The following is a 19,391-nucleotide window of genomic DNA, read 5'->3' as shown; positions in this document are numbered from 1 at the left end:
ACGGGGGTCCCACGCACAGGCTCCGTAGATATGACATTAACTTTCATTGAGTAGAGCTCTGAACTGGAATGCGACTGCCGCCTGGCACAACTTTGTTTTAGACAGATGGATGGAAGTGGCCCCGCTTGCCACAAGAGAAACACTTAGCTTTCCTGCTTGGACAATGTTGACAGTCATGTGTGCTGAAGTGCTGTGGACAAGACTTCATAGCATTAGTTTGGAAAGTGGTGTGTGCGTGGTGTTGCTTACTGTAGGTAAACCTGGCTTTGCATGACACATGACCTGCAATTGATGAGGAGACTAATTGCATTGTGCACTGTTAACTACCAAAATGGGTGGAGCCTGCAAGTCAGTTTCTGCCACATCTAAATTGTCCTGTGAATCTATAATGGACATACAGTTCCCATTATTAGGATTAGGTAACTTCAAAATTGCTGTGCAAATGTGGCATCACAAGCATTTTGGGTAATAGCATCATGAAGTGTAGCATTTCTGTATAAAAGTCCACAAGAACACTTCGGTTTGAAATGTCTGGTAAGACCCTGTACTTTGTTTGATTGGTCAACTTGCTACCTTAACCGAAAGAACCTTCAATCTGCAGCTGTGACATGCACGTTAGATTCAAAGTGTGTGTTTAATCATTCCATTGCTGACTTACATGTTGTAAGCAGAGAAGTGCACCTTGAGTTGTGCATGGTATTCAGTCCAGTTCTCTTGCTGGCCAACAAATTATCCAGACTTGGGTACAGAAGTAGCTTGTTGCTGCACAGCTGCCATAGTTAGCACCTGCATCAGTTGTGTCGCTCTGCAGAAGTAGTTGAATCTGCTGCCCCTGTATGCAAACAGCTTGTCAGAGAAAATTCCGGTATGGAACATTATATTAAAAAAGAGCTCGCAACCACTGCAAATGATGTTGCCACTTGTTGGTGGAAGAAGAACATAGAAACCTAGATTTTGAAACAAATCGTTGCCAATGTTGTCACATCTACAGTTTAGTTACATTCAGCCCTAAACAAATAAAGATGCAAATATAAATGATAATGAAAACAAATACTTAACTTACATAGTAGATGTGGTCCTTATGTAGGACAGTACAACAATGAGTGTAAAACCACTAAAAACACACAACTCTGTGTCCAGTTCACTGGCAGTACAGTACAGTAATAGGTAGACACACTGCATAGACAACATGGGCAGTGCTTTGTCCACTGGCACTTGTTGACACACACACACACACACACACACACACACACACACACACACACACACAAAGAAATAGCTCCATGAAGCTCTATGATACAAGACTTGCGGTGAAATAAAGAATACACACACACCACAACCACAACAAGGTAATGAGGAGGACAGAGAGGGCATGGTTGACCACTTCTGCAGAAGCTCGGGCTTGTGGCCCATGGCCCTGAACCCAAGATCCTCTAGATATGCGCAGAGGCCAGTTGTAGTCACTCCAGAGATGCCCCCAGTTGGATAGTACAAGTTCAAGCTCTAGCAGCATGAGGTATAGAATTGGCTCATAGACAAGGAGCTAGATGCAGATGAGGCTGGATGGCCCATGTTGGGCCATCAGTTGATGTGGAGTATGCCTTGATGTGGCAGCGGTTGAAGCCAGTGTACTGCTAGTACTGTGCTGTGAGTATTTGTGGTAAAGTTTTCCAGCTTTGTTATGACTGGGCCCCTCCTTTGATCGTGTAGGGACAGAGGTGGTCTGATGCCAGCCTGTGGCACCGTGACACTTCAGCATATTCCAGCCTTGACATCAAAATGTGACAGGCAGCTGTCTGGCCCACCAAGCCATGGGTTGTGAAGTCGTCTGGCGTGCTGTTGGTGCAACATATAATTCTTTTATGATATTTTTTTGCTTATATAGTGCTTTTACGATTATTTATATACATTCTGTAATTATTGATTATACAAGTATAAAACTGTATACAATTTGGTTTATCGTCTACATTTTTATATGAAAAAATTGAGATATTTTATTGCTAAGAACAATGAAGTACCCAATACTTGTGAATTTGATCCTATTTTTTGCAACTATGAAAAATAATTTCAAGGAATACCAAAAACCTCTTATTAGTGTCCAAAAATGTTATCTGCTTGAATGCGTAACAAAATGTCTAATTCCTGAAAAGACAACATTTAAAATCAATACATGTACATGTATTGGATGGCCACTTAAAGTAGTAAATGTCTTTTCGTATTTGGGAAGCAAAGTAACAGATGATGGACAAAGTAGGGAGGATATAAAATGTAGGCTGGCAATGGGAAGAAAAGCATTTCTGAAGAAGATAAATTTGTTAACATCGAGTATAGATTTAAGTGTCAGGAAGTTCTTTCTGAAGGTATTTGTTTGGAGTGTAGCCATATATGGATGTGAAACATGGATGATAAACTTTTTAAACAAGAACAGAATAGAAGTTTTTGAAATGTGGTGCTACAGAAGAATGCTGAAAATTTGATGTGCTGATTAACAGAACTGTTGCCATAAAAAGTGCTGAAACTGTAACTATAAAAACAAGTGGACATGAAATAATGCACTACACTGTTGTGCTTTCATGTTGTTCTGATGGTACTAAACTTAATCCAGTGATCATTTTCAAGCACAAAACAATGCCAATACCTTCTGAAATACCACCAGGAGTTGTTCATGTATGTGACAATAGTTGGATGGAAGGGGCTGGTAAGAAACCATGAATTAACAGTGTGTGGAAGAGGAGGAAAGGCACTTTATTAAAGAAGAGTTCTCTTCTTGTGCTGGTTCAGTTTAGTAGTCATTCAAAAAATTCTGGGAAGAGAAACTGAGACAGGGAAATACAGATCTTGCTGTCATTCTGGAGGACTTACGTCACTTTATTTATTTACACATCAAGTTCCATATGACCAAATTGAGGAGCAAATCTCCAAGGTCATGGAACTTATCAGTACATGAAATTACAACATAAAAGTTATAACAGATAAAAATAAAATCTTTATGAACCTGCAAAAAGTCAATCCATAAGTTTAAATAAACACAATCAACAATGCAACAAGAACCGGCTTAATTTTTCAAGGAACTCCTCTACTTTTCAGTTTCCATTTGAAAGTGCATGGATTACTGCTAAGATTTTGAATTCAAGTGGAAGCCTATTGGTAATGGAAGCAGCATTATATTGCACACCTTTCTGCACAAGAGTGAAGGGAGTCCGATCCAAATGCAGTTTTGATTTCTGCAGAGTATTAACTGAGTGGAAACTGCTTATTCTTGGGAATAAGCTAACATTGTTAACAAGAAATGACAGTAAGGAATATATATGTATACACTGACAGGCCAATGTCAAAATACCCAGACTAGTGAACAGGGATTGACAAGAGGTTCACGAACTTACACCACTTATTGCTCGAACCGCCCATTTCTGAACCAAAAATATCCTTTTAGAATAGGAAGATTTACCCCAAAATACAATACCATACAACATAAGCAAATGAAAATAAGCAAAGAAGACTAATTTTTGTGTTGGATGATCACTTACTTCAGATATTGTTCAAATAGTAATAATGGCAGCATTATGTCTTTGAACAAGATCCTGAACGTGGGCTTTCCATGACTGTTTACTATCTATCTGAACACCTAGAAATTTGAACTGTTCAGTTTCTCTAACCATAAGCCCATTCTGTGAAATTAGAATGTTGATTTTTGTTGAATTGTGTGTTATAAACTGTAAAAACTGAGTCTTAATGTGATTTAGCATTAGTTTATTTTCTACAAGCCAAGAAGTTATGTCATGAACTGCACTCTTTGAAACAGAGACAATGTTGCACCCAACATCCTTTATACCAAGCTAGTGTCATCAGCAAACAGAAATATTTTAGAGTTACACATAAAACTAGAGGGCTTATCATTTACATAAATAAGGAACAGGAGTAACCCCAACACAGATCTCTGGGGCACCCCCCATATGACTGTACCCCACTCAGACCCCACATCACAGTCATTCTCAACACAGTGAATACGGACCTTTTGCTGTCTGTTGCTAAAGTATGAGGAGAGAGGTCAACTGTTGCGTGAATGTAGGGCGGGGGGGTGGGGTGGGGGGTGGGGGGCAACTGATGGTCCAATGTGCTAGAGTAGATGTGTGACGCAGCCAAGATCAGGAAATAAGCATAAGTGAAGGAAGGTTCAGGAATAAATATATTGGTGGGAGTGTGTGGGACACAGAGTGAAACTACTGTTGTCTGCGCAGGCACTTTACTATGTGTTGTAAGCCAGCGAGCCTATTGCTACAGGGTGACTCAGAGTTAGTGCATCCCAGGGTGCATGATAAGTAGGCATAAAGTATGTATGGATCATGAGGTGTCAACATTACTAACACTGCGCAGCATTCTAAGTGGGCATGACCACTTACAAACTGTCTAAGTGAGTGGCCACTGCCAAACTGTGACCAAGAGACTGCTGGACCATGCAGTTGCTGAACATACTACACAACATGGTGTGCTAGACTTCAGTGACTGCTTCACAGACTGTGCCATCTAGATTTTTCCCACCAGCACCAACGTTTCTGAATTGCCCTTGAGGGAATTCTCCCTAGAACATATCGTTCATTCCTGTAACACTCGGCTGCTCCAACCTCCACTAGTCTGTCTCCATATGCATCTGTTGCCTTCCCTACTCCCATTCCAGCCTCAGACTTGCCTGATTCCTCCAGTGCACCTGTGTAGTCCTCGTTTCTGAATTGCCCTTGAGGGGATTCTCCCTAGAACATATCGTTTATTCCTGTAACACTCGGCTGCTCCAACCTCCACTAGTCTGTCTCCATATGCATCTGTTGCCTTCCCTACTCCCATTCCAGCCTCAGACATGCCTGATTCCTCCAGTGCACCTGTGTAGTCCTTTCCTCTTCTCTGCTTTTATCCTCTCCTCTCCTCTCCTCTTTTTCTCCCCAAAGCACAGTACGCTAAGGGTATATGAGCTGCCCACCATTCTGTGCCTGCCATATCCCTGCGTACATCAATAGACAGCATCTCGCCTCATCCCCAAACTACTATGTTCACCCTCTGTGCTGCACACCTACTCCATACTACCGTACTGCTCACTGCATGCGTGCCTCAGTACGTGGAGGTGATGGTGGTGGTTTGAATACTATTATTAATCTGTAATACAATGTGATAGTGACAACAGCTTGTGAAACAAATATATAAACATCGGCTTCCTGGCATAGTCCATCTATTAGACATGCAATTTATATTTTAGGCCAAGCTTCTAAAATAAGTAAAGCTGCCATCAGTCTGAAGATTGTATTGAACACCACAGTGCTTTAACAAGTATGTTCCTGTTCGAGGTGGTACACCATTGCCTTCCTCCTATCCCTGAACTGACTTAACTGGCCAGTTATAGGAGGACCTACAGATTAACATGGATTCTAAATCACAGTGCAACTTGGCATTTTTCACATTAGTAAACATTACCGAAGTTGAATGAAGTATTGAGTGATACATTAAAATCCTAGAATTGACCAGGGATTAAACACAAAACGTTAGTATTTTTAGTCTGGCACTTTACCATTAGGCACCGAGCTGAAACCCCATTCATCTGTGACAGTAAAATTGAGACATATGCATCACATATGCTTATATATCTTATAAGATGCCTTCTGTAAATTGGAGGGGGAGTTCCCATAGTGGTCCAGAAATTACTTCATTATTTTATTTATTTATTATCATGCCAGAAGTACAAAGTATGTTATCAACAAAAGGAAATTGATCATTGATATCAGTTTATACAAAGGTTGACCAGAAATTGGCCATGTTGAGTGCATTTGGTGTCGCCCTCATCAGGTCTCTCATGGTGCATGTGGCTGGAGATGAAAATGTTGTAGGAGATGGTTGTTAGTTTGCACAGCACCACACTTGCAAAAAACTGACTCCACAGGAAGGCCCCACTTGTGCAGTTTGGTCTTATACCTTGTGGTATTAGAGTATAATTTGTTGAGAGGCTTCCTTGTTGTCCACTTCCTTGAGTGACCAGAAGGGAGTTCTTCATTCAGAACCGTCCACTTCTCCAAATGTTGTCATTTACCCCACCTTTTTGTGATCCTTGCTTTTTGTGGTGTTCCTGTGGGAGCTTCAGTAGTTGCCAAGAAGCTCTTTCATGGTTTCAGCAGAGGATCTTCTGCCTGATGGCCTTATAAAGGTTGGGCTTCTGTAGTTGTAATCTTGCTTGCCTCCCATCTAGCAGCTACCTTGCTTCTAAATTTCAGGAGGGGCTATGCCAGCAAGACAGTGGAGTTTATCTACGGGTGGAGATCTTAAACAACCCATGACAATGCAAAAAGTCGCATTAAGCACCACATCTATGTTTCTGGTATGGCAGGACTTGTACCATGCCGAAAATTCTTATTCAGCACTGGACTGACACAGTGCTAGCGCGCTAGTTCTCACGATGCATGAGTGAGCTCCCCAAGTGGTACCAGTCAGTTTCTGCACTATCTTGTTTCTGGCATGTGCCACCTGTTCCATGTTTAGGCAGTGTTTCGTACATGTAAGCGTATGGTCTAGAATCTCTCCCAGCTATTTTGGAGCTGGAGAGTGTTAAAGACCAGTTTACTCCCAGATGATTTGAAGAGTTGTTGCTGCTTGCTTGTTCCTGAGGTTGAATACACAGGTCTGAGTTTTGGCAGGATTCAGTTTCAGTTTATTTTCATTATAGTAGATGGTTAATTCTTCCAGGGGTTTAGACAACATTTGTTTCATCTTTGAAAAACGGTCAGCCTGAGCAGTTATTACACAAACATCAGCACACAAAAAAATCTCTGGGTTCCGTCAGACAGCGGTTGATTGTTATTGTAAATGTTGAATAACAATGGTGGAAGCACACTGCCTTATGGTAACCCATTCGCCTGTGTCCTCATCTGCTTCTTTGTCTCTAAAATTCTGCAAAGAATGTCCGGGACAACACAGCAGTAACTATGTAATGACTACTACATTGCAGAAGATGGGTTGGTTGGTTGGTTGGTTGGTTGGTTTGGGGGAAGAGACCAAACAGCGAGGTCATCCATCTCATCGGATTAGGGAAGGACGGAGAAGGAAGTCGGCCGTGCCCTTTCAAAGGAACCATCCCGGCATTTGCCTGGAGTGATTTAGGGAAATCACGGAAAACCTAAATCAGGATGGCCGGACGTAGGATTTAACCGTCGTCCTCCCGAATGCGAGTCCAGTGTGCTAGCCACTGCGCCACCTCGCTCGGTCATTGCGGAAGAGCCTGCACAGATTATTATTATTATTATTATTATTATTATTATTATTATTCTTTCTTTCTTTTCTCAGACGTTATGTCTGGTCAAAAATGGAAAGTGACGTGGACCTTGATCAAGCGTGACTTCCTTTTAACTGTACGGTATATGTTATATTGCATTTAGGAACTTTCGGGTAATTGAACATGTACCAATAATTACGGATTTCTGTGGTTGTATATATAAGTTTGGATGTAGCTGTATTGTATTGATGTACTGGTGGATATTGTGTGGTATGACTCATGTAGTTGATAGTATAATTGGTACAATGTCAACTTTATCCTGATGCCACATGTCCTTGACTTCCTCAGCCAGTTGGATGTATTTTTCAGTTTTTTCTCCTGTTTTCTTTTGTATATTTGTTGTATTGGGTATGGATATTTTGATTAGTTGTGTTAATTTCTTCTTTTTATTGGTGAGTATGATGTCAGGTTTGTTATGTGGTGTTGTTTTATCTGTTATAATGGTTCTGTTCCAGTATAATTTGTATTCATCATTCTCCAGTACATTTTGTGGTGCATACTTGTATGTGGGAACGTGTTGTTTTATAAGTTTACATTGTAAGGCAAGCTGTTGATGTATTATTTTTGCTACATTGTCATGTATTCTGTATTTGCTAGTATTGTACACTCGCTTGTGATGTGATCTACTGTTTCTATTTGTTGTTTGCAAAGTCTGCATTTATCTGTTGTGGTATTGGGATCTTTAATAATATGCTTGCTGTAATATCTGGTGTTTATTGTTTGGTCCTGTATTGCAATCATGAATCCTTCCATCTCACTGTATATATTGCCTTTTCTTAGCCATGTGTTGGATGCGTCTTGGTCGATGTGTGGCTGTGTTGGATGATACGGGTGCGTGCCATGTAGTGTTCTCTTTTTCCAATTTACTTTCTTCGTATCTGTTGATGTTATGTGATCTAAAGGGTTGTAGAAGTGGTTATGAAATTGCAGTGGTGTAGCCGATGTATTTATATGAGTGAGTGCTTTGTGTATTTTGCTAGTTTCTTCTCATTCTAGAAAGAATTTTCTTAAATTGCCTACCTGTCCATAATGTAGGTTTTTCATGTCGATAAATGCCCTTCCTCCTTCCTTTCTGCTTAATGTGAATCTTTCAGTTGCTGAATGTATGTGATGTATTCTATATTTGTGGCATTGTGATCATGTAAGTGTATTGAGTGCTTCTAGGTCTGTGTTACTCCATTTCCCTACTCCAAATGGGTAGGTCAATATTGGTATAGCATAAGTATTTATAGATTTTGTCTTGTTTCTTGCTGTCAATTCTGTTTTCAGTATTTTTGTTAGTCTTTGTCTATATTTTTCATTTAGTTCTTCTTTAATATTTGTATTACCTATTCCTATTTTTTGTCTGTATCCTAGATATTTATAGGCATTTGTTTTTTCCATCACTTTTATGCAGTCGCTGTGGTTATCCAATATGTAATCTTCCTGTTTAGTGTGTTTTCCCTTAACTATGCTATTTTTCTTACATTTGTCTGTTCCAAAAGCCATATTTATATCATTGCTGAATACTTCTGTTATCTTTAGTAATTGGTTGAGTTGTTGATTTGTTGCTGCCAGTAGTTTTAGATCATCCATGTATAGCAAATGTGTGATTTTGTGTTGGTATGTTCCAGTAATATTGTATCCATAATTTGTATTATGTAGCATGTTGGATAGTGGGTTCAGAGCAAGACAGAACCGGAAAGGACTTAATGAGTCTCCTTCGTATATTCCACGCTTAATCTGTATTGGCTGTGATGTGTTATTATTTGAATTTGTTTGGATATTAAGTGTGGTTTTCCAATTTTTCATTACTATGTTTAGGAACTGTATCAATTTAGGATCTACTTTGTATATTTCCAATATCTGTAGTAACTATGAGTGGGGTACACTATCAAAAGCTTTTTGGTAATCAATGTATGCGTAGTGTAGCGACCTTTGTTTAGTTTTAGCTTGATATGTCACCTCTGCATCTATTATCAGTTGCTCTTTACATCCTCGTGCTCCTTTGCAACAGCCTTTTTGTTCTTCATTTATAATTTTGTTCTGTGTTGTATGTGTCATTAATTTCTGTGTAATGACTGAAGTTAATATTTTGTGTATTGTTGGTAGGCATGTTATGGGGCGATATTTAGCTGGGTTTGCTGTGTCTGCTTGATCTTTAGGTTTCAGATAAGTTATTCCATGTGTAAGTGTATCAGGGAATGTGTATGGGTCTGCAATGTAACTGTTAAATAATTTAGTTAGATGTGAATGTGTTGAGGTGAACTTCTTTAGCCAGAAATTTGCTATTTTATCTTTTCTAGGGGCTTTCCAATTGTGAGTAGAAGTAATTGCTTGGGTGACTTCATGTTGCAAAATTATCACTTCAGGCATTTGTGGTATCATCTTGTATGTATCTCTTTCTGCTTGCATCCACTGTGCATGCCTGTTATGTTGTACCGGGTTTGACCATATGTTGCCCCAGAAGTGTTCCATGTCTGTTACGTTTGGTGGATTGTCTATTTTAACATGTGTGTTATCTATTGTCTGGTAAAATTTCTTTTGGTTTGTGTTGAATGTTTGGTTTTGTTTCCTTTCCTTCTATTTTCACTTTTTTTGTATCTTCTAAGTCGTTTGGCCAATGCTTGTAATTTCTGCTTCTTTTCATCTAATTGCTCTATCGCTTCTTGTTGTGAGATTTTGCCTAACCCTTTTTTTTTTACATTTTATTTCTTATAAATTGTGTTAGCTGTCCGATGTCATTTCTCAGTTTTTCTATTCTGATCTGTGGCCTGTGTTGCCATGCTGGTTTTGTGGGTTTCTTCTGTGTGTTGGTTGGTTCTGATCTCTGCCTAGTGTGTATATTTAGTGTAGTGAGTGCTCCTATATAAACCAGTAGTTGTGACTCTTCCATAGTTGTGTTTTCATTTATTTTGTTGTGTATGATTGTGTTGATAGTTTTTATTGTTGTTTCGACTTGTGGGTTATTTGGTGGTCTATGCAAGATTGGTCTAATGTCTGTATTTGTATCTTTGTATTCTATATATGTCAGCTGAAATTTTTCTTCTATATCTAACATGTGTGTTACTTCGAGTTCTATTTGTGCTTGTTCTGGTGGCCGTCTTAAGATTTCATTTTCCTCTGATTGTTTAATTGATGCGTGTTGTTCTTTGTTTGTTTGCTCTGGGATGTTTGAGTCCATTACTGTATTTTCTTCTTCTTCTGATTGCACATTATTTTGTTCCAGTATTTGTTGTACTTGTTGTTTGATGTTTTCTAATTCTGACTGGGGTATCCTGTTATTTTTGATTATTACACGGATCTGATCAGCTAGTCATTGTTGTGTTAAAAATTTTAATTCTGGGTATCTGATAATAAATGTTGTGTATACTTGTGATCTGTATCCAGTTGTGTTGGTTCCTAGGTTTGTTGCTTGGTAATAACAGAACATGAGGTGTCGATTAACTTCATCTGACCATCTCGTCCTCTGTCTTCGTTTTCCTTTTAGGGTGGTTGCAGGAAGCATATCCTGCAAAACACCTCTATTTGGATTTCAATCATTTTCCAGTTGGCTAGCAGTGTCGTTACCATTGTGGGCGGGCATAGGGTTCAAACGTCGTCCCCGACCGTGACGGCACTTGTCCGAGGCTTCATTAGTTCTGTCCTGAACCAACTAATCACACTAAAAGGGGGGTTAGCCCTATTAGTAGTTTGTTCTTTTCGTCGCCTTTTACGACTGGCAGAACATACCGGCGGCCTATTCTTTTCCCGGGCCTCCACGGGTTATTATTATTGTTATTATTGTTATTATTATTATTATTATTATTATTAGTGGGGATGGTCAGATACAAAGCACTGGCAGTTCAGAAGTAAGGAGTCCAACAGTCAAGTGAAACCAAAACAATAAGTATAATTCAGCAGTTTTAATTTGGTCGATTGTAGGTGGGTGTGCAGGGTGTGGATGAAGCAAGTGTCACTAGAGAAGGAGCGGTGCAGAGAAAGCATGTTTTGTAAGAAGTGTTTGCCCTCAATGTGGATAGACAGCTTTCTTTTCTGGTAAGGTGTTGTAGGTAGTACTCACAATGCAGTGAGAGTTGCTCCATCATTCTATAAAAAAGATTGTTAGAAATAAGAAGTAACAGCTGTTACACCGACTCATTGGTTCAAGGTTTAATAAAACATGTACAAAACTTAAATATCACTTATATTTCATAATTTTAAAAACAAATGTTTTCAAAGAAAATACTTATTCATTTTCATGTTTAGTTAGTAGCGGGAGGGGAAAGGGAAGGGGAGTGTTACTAGCAAATATCTGATTACATTTAGGGGTAATGGACCCAGAAATGCTGCTTATCACTGTGCTAGAGAGATCATGAAAAAAATTAGGGAACTTGAAAGTGGTAACTATTCTGAAAAAAAAACAGTATTTCAGCTAAAGTACTAAAATCTTGTGTTACCTGACAGTGTCCCCTTAGTTATCTTTGTAACCAGCCAATGAGTCAAGGTGCATTTCTTGAAAAACTGAAATATACATTAGTAACACCCAATTCTAAAAGTATAGGTAATCAAATTGTAGGTTCTGGGTTATGAATTGTACCTTGTCTTGTCAATATGTATGTAGTGATCATATTAGCCGGAAAGTTGCACTCGCCTGGTAATCTTCTGTCACCAGAACAAGGAGACATTAATCTTCTTCACTTATTGTGTTTTTTCACCTAATTGATGATTTAAATTAAAGCAAAGGGTGATTGAAATTAACTTCAGGCATATTACAGAATAAGACACAAATGTAAGGCAGTCCTGTGACAGTATTTTATTGAGTCCACCCACAATTCTAATTAACTTGGCTAGCTGCTGCCTGCTGTAGGACAAGTAATAAACTTTAAGTACCCCAAGACACAATAGAAACTGAACAAGAATGTGTCCAGTCACTAGAGAGAGTGAGAACAGTTAAATCAAGATGCATTAAGAAAAAGCAGGACTGTTAACCATGTATTCTGAAATATTATCACAGAGACAATGACAGAAAGGTGAAGCCTATGGCATTGATATTGGTGGAATCACGATGGCGGATGCTTGCAGAGCAATCGGCATGATTGAACTGTAACAACCAATGTAGTTGTTGCAAATGTATTATTGCAAAACATGCAAATCAAACTGGACTGCCTTAATACAAGGCTATTTCCAAGGTAATGGGAGACAATGCTTGTGTATCGAAGTGGCACCAACTTGCACACCAGTGCTATCTACATTGTGGTCATATCCAAGATCTGCAATTGAAAAGGCTCTGAGAGTGTTGTTTCTGTACTTTTTTAAACTCAGGCACCACATCATAGTATGCATCTGAGGATAAAAAGAGGTTTCTGAAGACAACATGATGGGGTGGTAATTAAATGATGATTGTGAAAATTAATTCGCTTCGCAATTTGATGCTGCTGCATGTGGGCAAGCTATTGGTGGTGTCCATTGGCGTGAGAAAATTAACTCCTATTACATAAAATGATTGATGTAGTATAATGACTTCTTAATTAATTGGCAGTCAGCTCTGTGATTACAATCAGTGAACTTGAAAATTTGCAAGTAACTTGAATCTGTGATTGAAATTATGAAATTAATTTTATTCAGCTCTCTTTGTTTTTGTTAGGGACTGGACTGTGTGTCTTTTGTGGCTGTGGCTTCTGTGTTGTAAGCTTCTGAAAAGTCTTCGCATTTCATTGTGTATCCTCTGTTCCCAAAAAGACTGAAAAGGTTACTTACAAGTTAATAATAAAGTGTCCATAATTCAGCCACCATTTAACAGCTGTTCAGATAAGCTTCCTTGAGGACTTCTCTACTGTGAAAGCGTTATATCGCCCTTCATAGTCAGTTACATGAGACCAAATAAGAAAAATAACCTTGTTCACATTTTCCTTGATCACGCCAAGGACTTTGATTAAATAGATTATGAATCTTGTTAGGAACTAAGATGGATTGGTGTTAAAGCCATTTCTTTTGGCATGGGTGGAGTATAACCATAAAAATAGGGAACAGAGGGTCACGTTACCAAATGATACAACAGGAATAAGACAACATTCAAAGTGGAGAAACCCTTATTATGACCCCCTGTGGCAAGATGGTGGCCAAGTTGAAAGTGTATCATGTGTCTCCACGAAAAAATGTAAATTTCAGTAGTAAAAGGAAAACACGTGCATGTTGTAAGAATGAAATACTGAACGAACGGATATCCAGTCTACAGTTTACAATCGACACTGAAAAGGTGGAAATAAGTAAAATACAATCTGAAAAATGTGAGACGCTAATGAAGAAAGAAGACTTGGTCTCGAGAAAATGGAAGACAATGACTGAAGGAAGTTGTACTCAGAGGGTAAAAGATCTGAAACACAGTGAAAATTTAGCGCAAAAAAAAAAAAAAAAAATTAAAATAAATCTTTTGCAGTGCTTTCTGCTGTGGATTCAGTCAACATGTAGGAAAGGGTTCAAAAGTTGGAAAACAAAGTAGGCAAACCGTTGCTCGTTGTAAGTAGGTCAACAGTGAAAATACTGCATCAGGAGATATTCTAAAAACTCCGAAAATAAGTGTGCACATCTACACTACCACAGACTTCAGTGCAACAAAGGAAACTACGTTAAAAAACGCATCTCCAGTGAAGCTGCAAACTGAAGAACATTTAGAATACATGCAGCAAAAAAACAACACTAGTCAGGTGAGAAGAAGAAACTTAAATCCTGCGGTTACAAAAAGTGTGAAACACAAAACAATCTGTGTGTTAGGTGATAGTCATGGCCGTGAAATTTCTGCAATGTTGATGAGAACATGTAGTTTCAAGGCACCTGGTTTCATAAAGCCAGGGGCTCCGTTGAGTGAAATAACAGACCTAGCAATGTCAACTGATGTAGCTAGTTTGAATAAAGACGATTTTGCCGTGTTAATAGGGGGATCAAACGATGTCTATAGAAATGAGACATACAAGGTTATTACAGAAATGAGAAAATGTTTAAATAATTTAACCCACACAAATGTACTCATTGTGAACATCCCACATCGTCATGATTTACCACTCTGGTCGTGTGTGAACTGCGAAATTAATGTTGCAAACGAGTGTATCACTGAAATATGCACTCACTTTAAGAATATCGATGTTGTAGATATAAACAGATTGGAACGAAGGTTCCATACAGTCCATGGACTTCATTTAAATACACCAGGAAAGAATTACTAACACTAGAATTTTTAATCTCTTACTGGCGAAGGAAAACTGGGAAAGCATGCCACTCAGAACAATGTTGATAGCATCTACATGAGTTTTCAGAGCATCTTTCTTCACTATTTTAATGTAGCATTTTCAAAAGTAGTAAAAACAGTAAAACCTAACAATAATAAGCAATGGGTAACTAAAGGCATAAAAATTTCCAGTGAGAGAAGCGGATTTCTGCAGTACTGTTGTAATAAATATATAGTAACCCAAGAATTCGCAGATTATTCAAAAGAATCTATGGTAGACTAGTCAAAGAGGCAAAAATTATGTGGAATGACAATTTGATAAGAAACTCATCTAACAAAATGCGATCCACGTGGAAAGTTATAAAGAAAGAAACTTGTAGTTCAGCTCCAAAGAAAAAGAATGTATCATTAACGCTAGAAGGCTCAAAAGTCACAGACTCAAATTCAGTTGCGGAAAAATTCAATGAATACTTCACTTCACTAGCTGAAGACCTTATTCAAGTACATTGTTAAGGACCAGTCCCAAGTTTCTCCAGCAAGTCAGTGATCTTGACTGCTTCTATGTATGTTTATGAAACAAACCCGAATGAAATTATAAATCAGATTAAATCATTAAGCAATAAAATGTCAAGTAGTCTTGATGAAGTACCTGATTTCATATTAAAAGCATGTGTTCACCACATAGCAAACCCCTTTGCAAAAATTTACAACCTCTCTTTAAAAACTGGTGTATTTCCAGATATTTTTAAAATAGCAGAAGTCTCACCACAGCTAAAAAAAGGTTCTTCTTATTTTTAAAATAGCAGAAGTCTCACCACTGCTAAAAAAAGGTTCTTCTGAAAAAATATCAAACTACCGACCCATGTCACAGTTAAGTTCCTTCTCAAAAATTCTAGAAAAACTCTTCTATGGCAAACTTTTAGGTTTCATAAATAAATATGCACCTCTTACAGCACAACAACATGGTTTTAGAAAGTCTAAATCTACACAGACAGCAATTTTCGAATTCTTAGACTGCATTTTAAAATCCCTTACCAACATAAATTAGCTGCAGGTATTTTTCTAGATCTATCAAAAGCCTTTGATGTCCTGGAGCATAACATTCTGGTCTAAAGATTAGAAAGACAAGGAGTCAGAGGTGTAGCACATAGCTGGTTGTGTTCATACCTAGAAAACTGCAGGCAGAAGTATCACTTCAGTATGAATTCAACAAAATGAATAAAACAAGAAACAGCTCCTATCGTTCTAGTGAATTCCCAATAAAATATGGTGTACTGCTGGGCTCAATCTTAGGTCCACTACTCTTCTTGATTTATGTGGGCGACTTAGTTGAATATATGAGCCCCACAAAAACTATCCTGTTTGCCGATGACACCAGCATATTGCTCACTGGATCCAGTCCAGAAACTTTGCAGTCCACAGCAGAAAGTTCTATGAAAAGACTTCCTGAGTGGTTCACAAAAAACAGACTCATTATAAATACTGAAAAAACTGTGTGTGGCGATTTCATTAAATTCCTTCAACTAATCAAATATCTATTCAAGCACAATTAAAAAATGATCCCCTAGAAAATGTAAGTGTCACAAAATTTTTGGGTCTGTGGGTTCAGAAAGACTTAAAGTGGGACACACATATAAATAACTTGTCTAGGAAAAGTATCATCTGTGTGCTATGGCCTAAGAATTTTAAAGGCTACAACAAGCAAAACAATAGTACTGCAGGCATACTATGCACAGTTCCACTCACTAGTACAATATGGGATCGTTTTCTGGGGATACTCAACTCACAGTGTAAAGGTTTTTAGAATGCAAAAAAGAGCTCTAAGAATAATTTGTGGCCTTAAAAAGATGAAGTCATGTCAATCCCATTTTACTGAGCTTTGTGTCCTAAATGTTCCAAGTTTATTAGTTTATGAAACTATCTTGTTCACTAGGGACTATCTCCTGAAAACAGGCAAACTGCTACAGAACAAAAATGTACACAACTATAGTACCAGAGGGAAATCAAATAGACATCAAAATGTCACAGAACAACCAGGTATCAGAGGAGCATAATTAACATTGGTGTAATACTACACAATAAGATACCAGAGGAAATAAAAAATGCTACTCATCTAATATTTAAAGCTAAACTAAAGGCATTTCTAATAAAACACTGTTTCTATTCTGTCAGAGAATTTCTGAATAGGGAACAAAATTAATTGTAATAGGTACCCATTTTTAATTTGCCTACTATTTTGCTAATACTATGTATTATTGTAACTTATCTTTGACCTGTCCAATATCAATTGTACAATTTGTGCTGTGTGATAAAACTGGACCAATAAAAAATCAAATCGAATCAAATTTAGTATGTGAGCTGCTCCTATTTTATCACCTATACAAATGTTATTGGAGAACGTAAAAAACTGTAACACAAGTTATAATTCATCAGAACAACAGTGGAATGCACTCACAACTGGTTCTCAGCTAACAGATAGTAGCTTAATCTTACAAAATGTTGTGTTATGAAATTCCAAACAAATAACTTTCTTGTCCCAGAATTAGAACTAAAGGAGCATTCACTAAAGAAGGCTCTATGTCTGAAGTTTCTCAGTTCCATCTGCTGTGTACTTGAAAGCTCTCTATTGTGGTGACCTGCATATAGGATTGCTATCGTACTGTGTATACTTTCATGAAGTACTGTCCTGTGGCATAATCTTTAGAGGTGGTTGATTTTCTGTGTGAACATAAGCATAGAGCAATTGATTTTACCATCTTTTGAGTGACTTGGGTTTACTTTTCATCCAGGGTTCTTTATTACCACAGTTAGCCTGATTATCATTCTTTCTTTCTTTCTCTCTTTAGCTTCAGACACAGGGAATGTTTGATATCCAGATTTGACTGTGACTGCTCTTTTTAGAAAAGAACATAACCTTTGCCCCCCCCCCTTCTCTCTCTTTCTTTCTTTCTTTGTGTTTTTCAAAACGTTGGAAGCATAATGTAGCTAAGTGGCATAATTGTTATATGGTTAGATGTCTGGATTTACCTAGTGAACCTGTCAGCTTTTTTGATAATATTCAGGTAATGTAAACTATTTTGAAAATACATTGAGAGAAATTTTTGTTGAAGAATAGCTTAATGAACTTTGCCATTGATTGAATTCCTCTTTTCTTTTCAGTAATAGTTGAGGAAGCAGCGGAAGTGCTGGAGTCCCATGTTGTTGTCTCTTTGACAAAGGACTGTGAGCATCTTATTCTCATAGGTGTGTATGAGTACTGTTCAGTTTTTTTGACTGTTTCTGATAGTTCAGGTAGATTATTGTGTGGAGAATAGCTTCTTACTGTTTATATTGTAGCTCATGGTTATTCAGTGATGATTTCATTGAACAGGTCACCAGAATATTTCATATACTGTTGTGTAATCTAAATTCCTCAGATTTGTTGGAAATGGATTTTGTTAAAAGCAATGATTGTGTATAATTGATTATTTATAAGGTATCTTTGATCTCGATGAAAAACTATTACTTTTCAGGTGATCACAAACAACTGCGACCTTCAACTGCAGTCTATGAGCTAGGAAAAAAATTTAATTTTGACATTTCATTGTTTGAAAGGATGCTGCGGAATGGGATGCATTATGATTGTTTAGAAGTTCAGCACAGGATGAGACCAGATATAGCAAACCTTATCACACCAACAATTTATCCAACATTAAGAAGTGCTCCATCTGTTTATCATTATAAAAACGTGAAAGGTGTCACAAAAAACCTTTTTTTCATTGACCACAGATTTCATGAAGAAGAGGTAAGTGATATAAGTTTGGTAAGGTAAAGCTCTTGTAGAATGTAAGTAATATAGCAGGGAACATAACAACATGCCACATAATACAGGTTTTGACTTGTCAACTTGCACTTAATGAAGACTGAAAACTATGCTAGCTTTTGGACAAATCTTATTGTGAGTGTTCTCTCTCTCTCTCTCTCTCTCTCTCTCTCTCTCACACACACACACACACACACACACACACACAATGCTAGCTTTTGGACAAATCTTATTGTGAGTGTTCTCTCTCTCTCTCTCTCTCTCTCACACACACACACACACACACACACACACACACACACACACACACCTATACGTCTGTATTGTGCTGGGTCAGGCAGCTGTACGTGTGTGTGTGTGTGTGTTGTGTGTGTGTGTGTGTGTGTGTGTGTGTGTGTGTGTGTGTTTTCGTGTATTATAAAAATTATAAATTGACCTAAAGACTTTCATTAAACTAAAAAATGAAAACACGTGGCATATATGCAAATGGAAGTCTGATACTTCCCTGTGCTGTTTACATACAAGGAATAAAACACATTGCAACATTTCAGGTCTTATGAAATTGTGAGCCCTTTTTTCTGTTAAAAGTTGAAGAGACAGAAAAGAAAAAATATACTTAACCCAAATAGATTAGTGAAGGAATATGCATAGAAAGATTTTCCTGAATTACTTTAAATGAATGCTTTGTTGGTCCCTTGTACCACGCCATAACCTATTTGTTTTATGTAGTTTTACAACAGACTTTCTTCTCTACCCTTTATGACATCATTCTGAATAAAATATTTAACTTTGTGTCAGAAGTTTCTGTAATTAGCATGATTAATGTTCCCAAACTGAGTTTATTTTTCCAAAATAAATGAATAACATTGTTGTAAACTTATGAGACAGAATTGCTGGCCAGTTACATAACTTGAAAAGAAATGTCAGTACTGCCACTAGGTGCACATAAGTGTGTACACTATCCTAGGTTTTGGAACTAACTGTGACTGGCCCTCCTAAATTCCTAAATTCTTCACACCTAACGTAGATACCCATAACATGATCATTCAGCAGAGTTGGATTGGTTGTTAGTGTCACCAGTTTTCGGTGAGTGAATTCAA

General features: G+C 37.9%; 1 protein-coding gene across 1 annotated transcript in view; it reads left to right on the top strand.

Moving 5' to 3' along the window:
- Positions 1-19,391, top strand: part of LOC124775060 (NFX1-type zinc finger-containing protein 1-like) — a 439,199-nt gene that overhangs the window by 148,352 nt on the left and 271,456 nt on the right. Inside the window, exons 4-5 of the mRNA XM_047249854.1 lie at positions 17,649-17,732; positions 18,002-18,273. Of these exons, the coding sequence (XP_047105810.1) occupies positions 17,649-17,732; positions 18,002-18,273 (356 nt within the window). The remainder of the gene's footprint in view (positions 1-17,648; positions 17,733-18,001; positions 18,274-19,391) is intronic.

This window comes from Schistocerca piceifrons, chromosome 2, assembly GCF_021461385.2.
Source record: "Schistocerca piceifrons isolate TAMUIC-IGC-003096 chromosome 2, iqSchPice1.1, whole genome shotgun sequence".
Taxonomy (NCBI): Eukaryota; Metazoa; Arthropoda; class Insecta; order Orthoptera; family Acrididae; genus Schistocerca; species Schistocerca piceifrons.
This window is presented reverse-complemented; position numbering and strand designations above follow the sequence as displayed.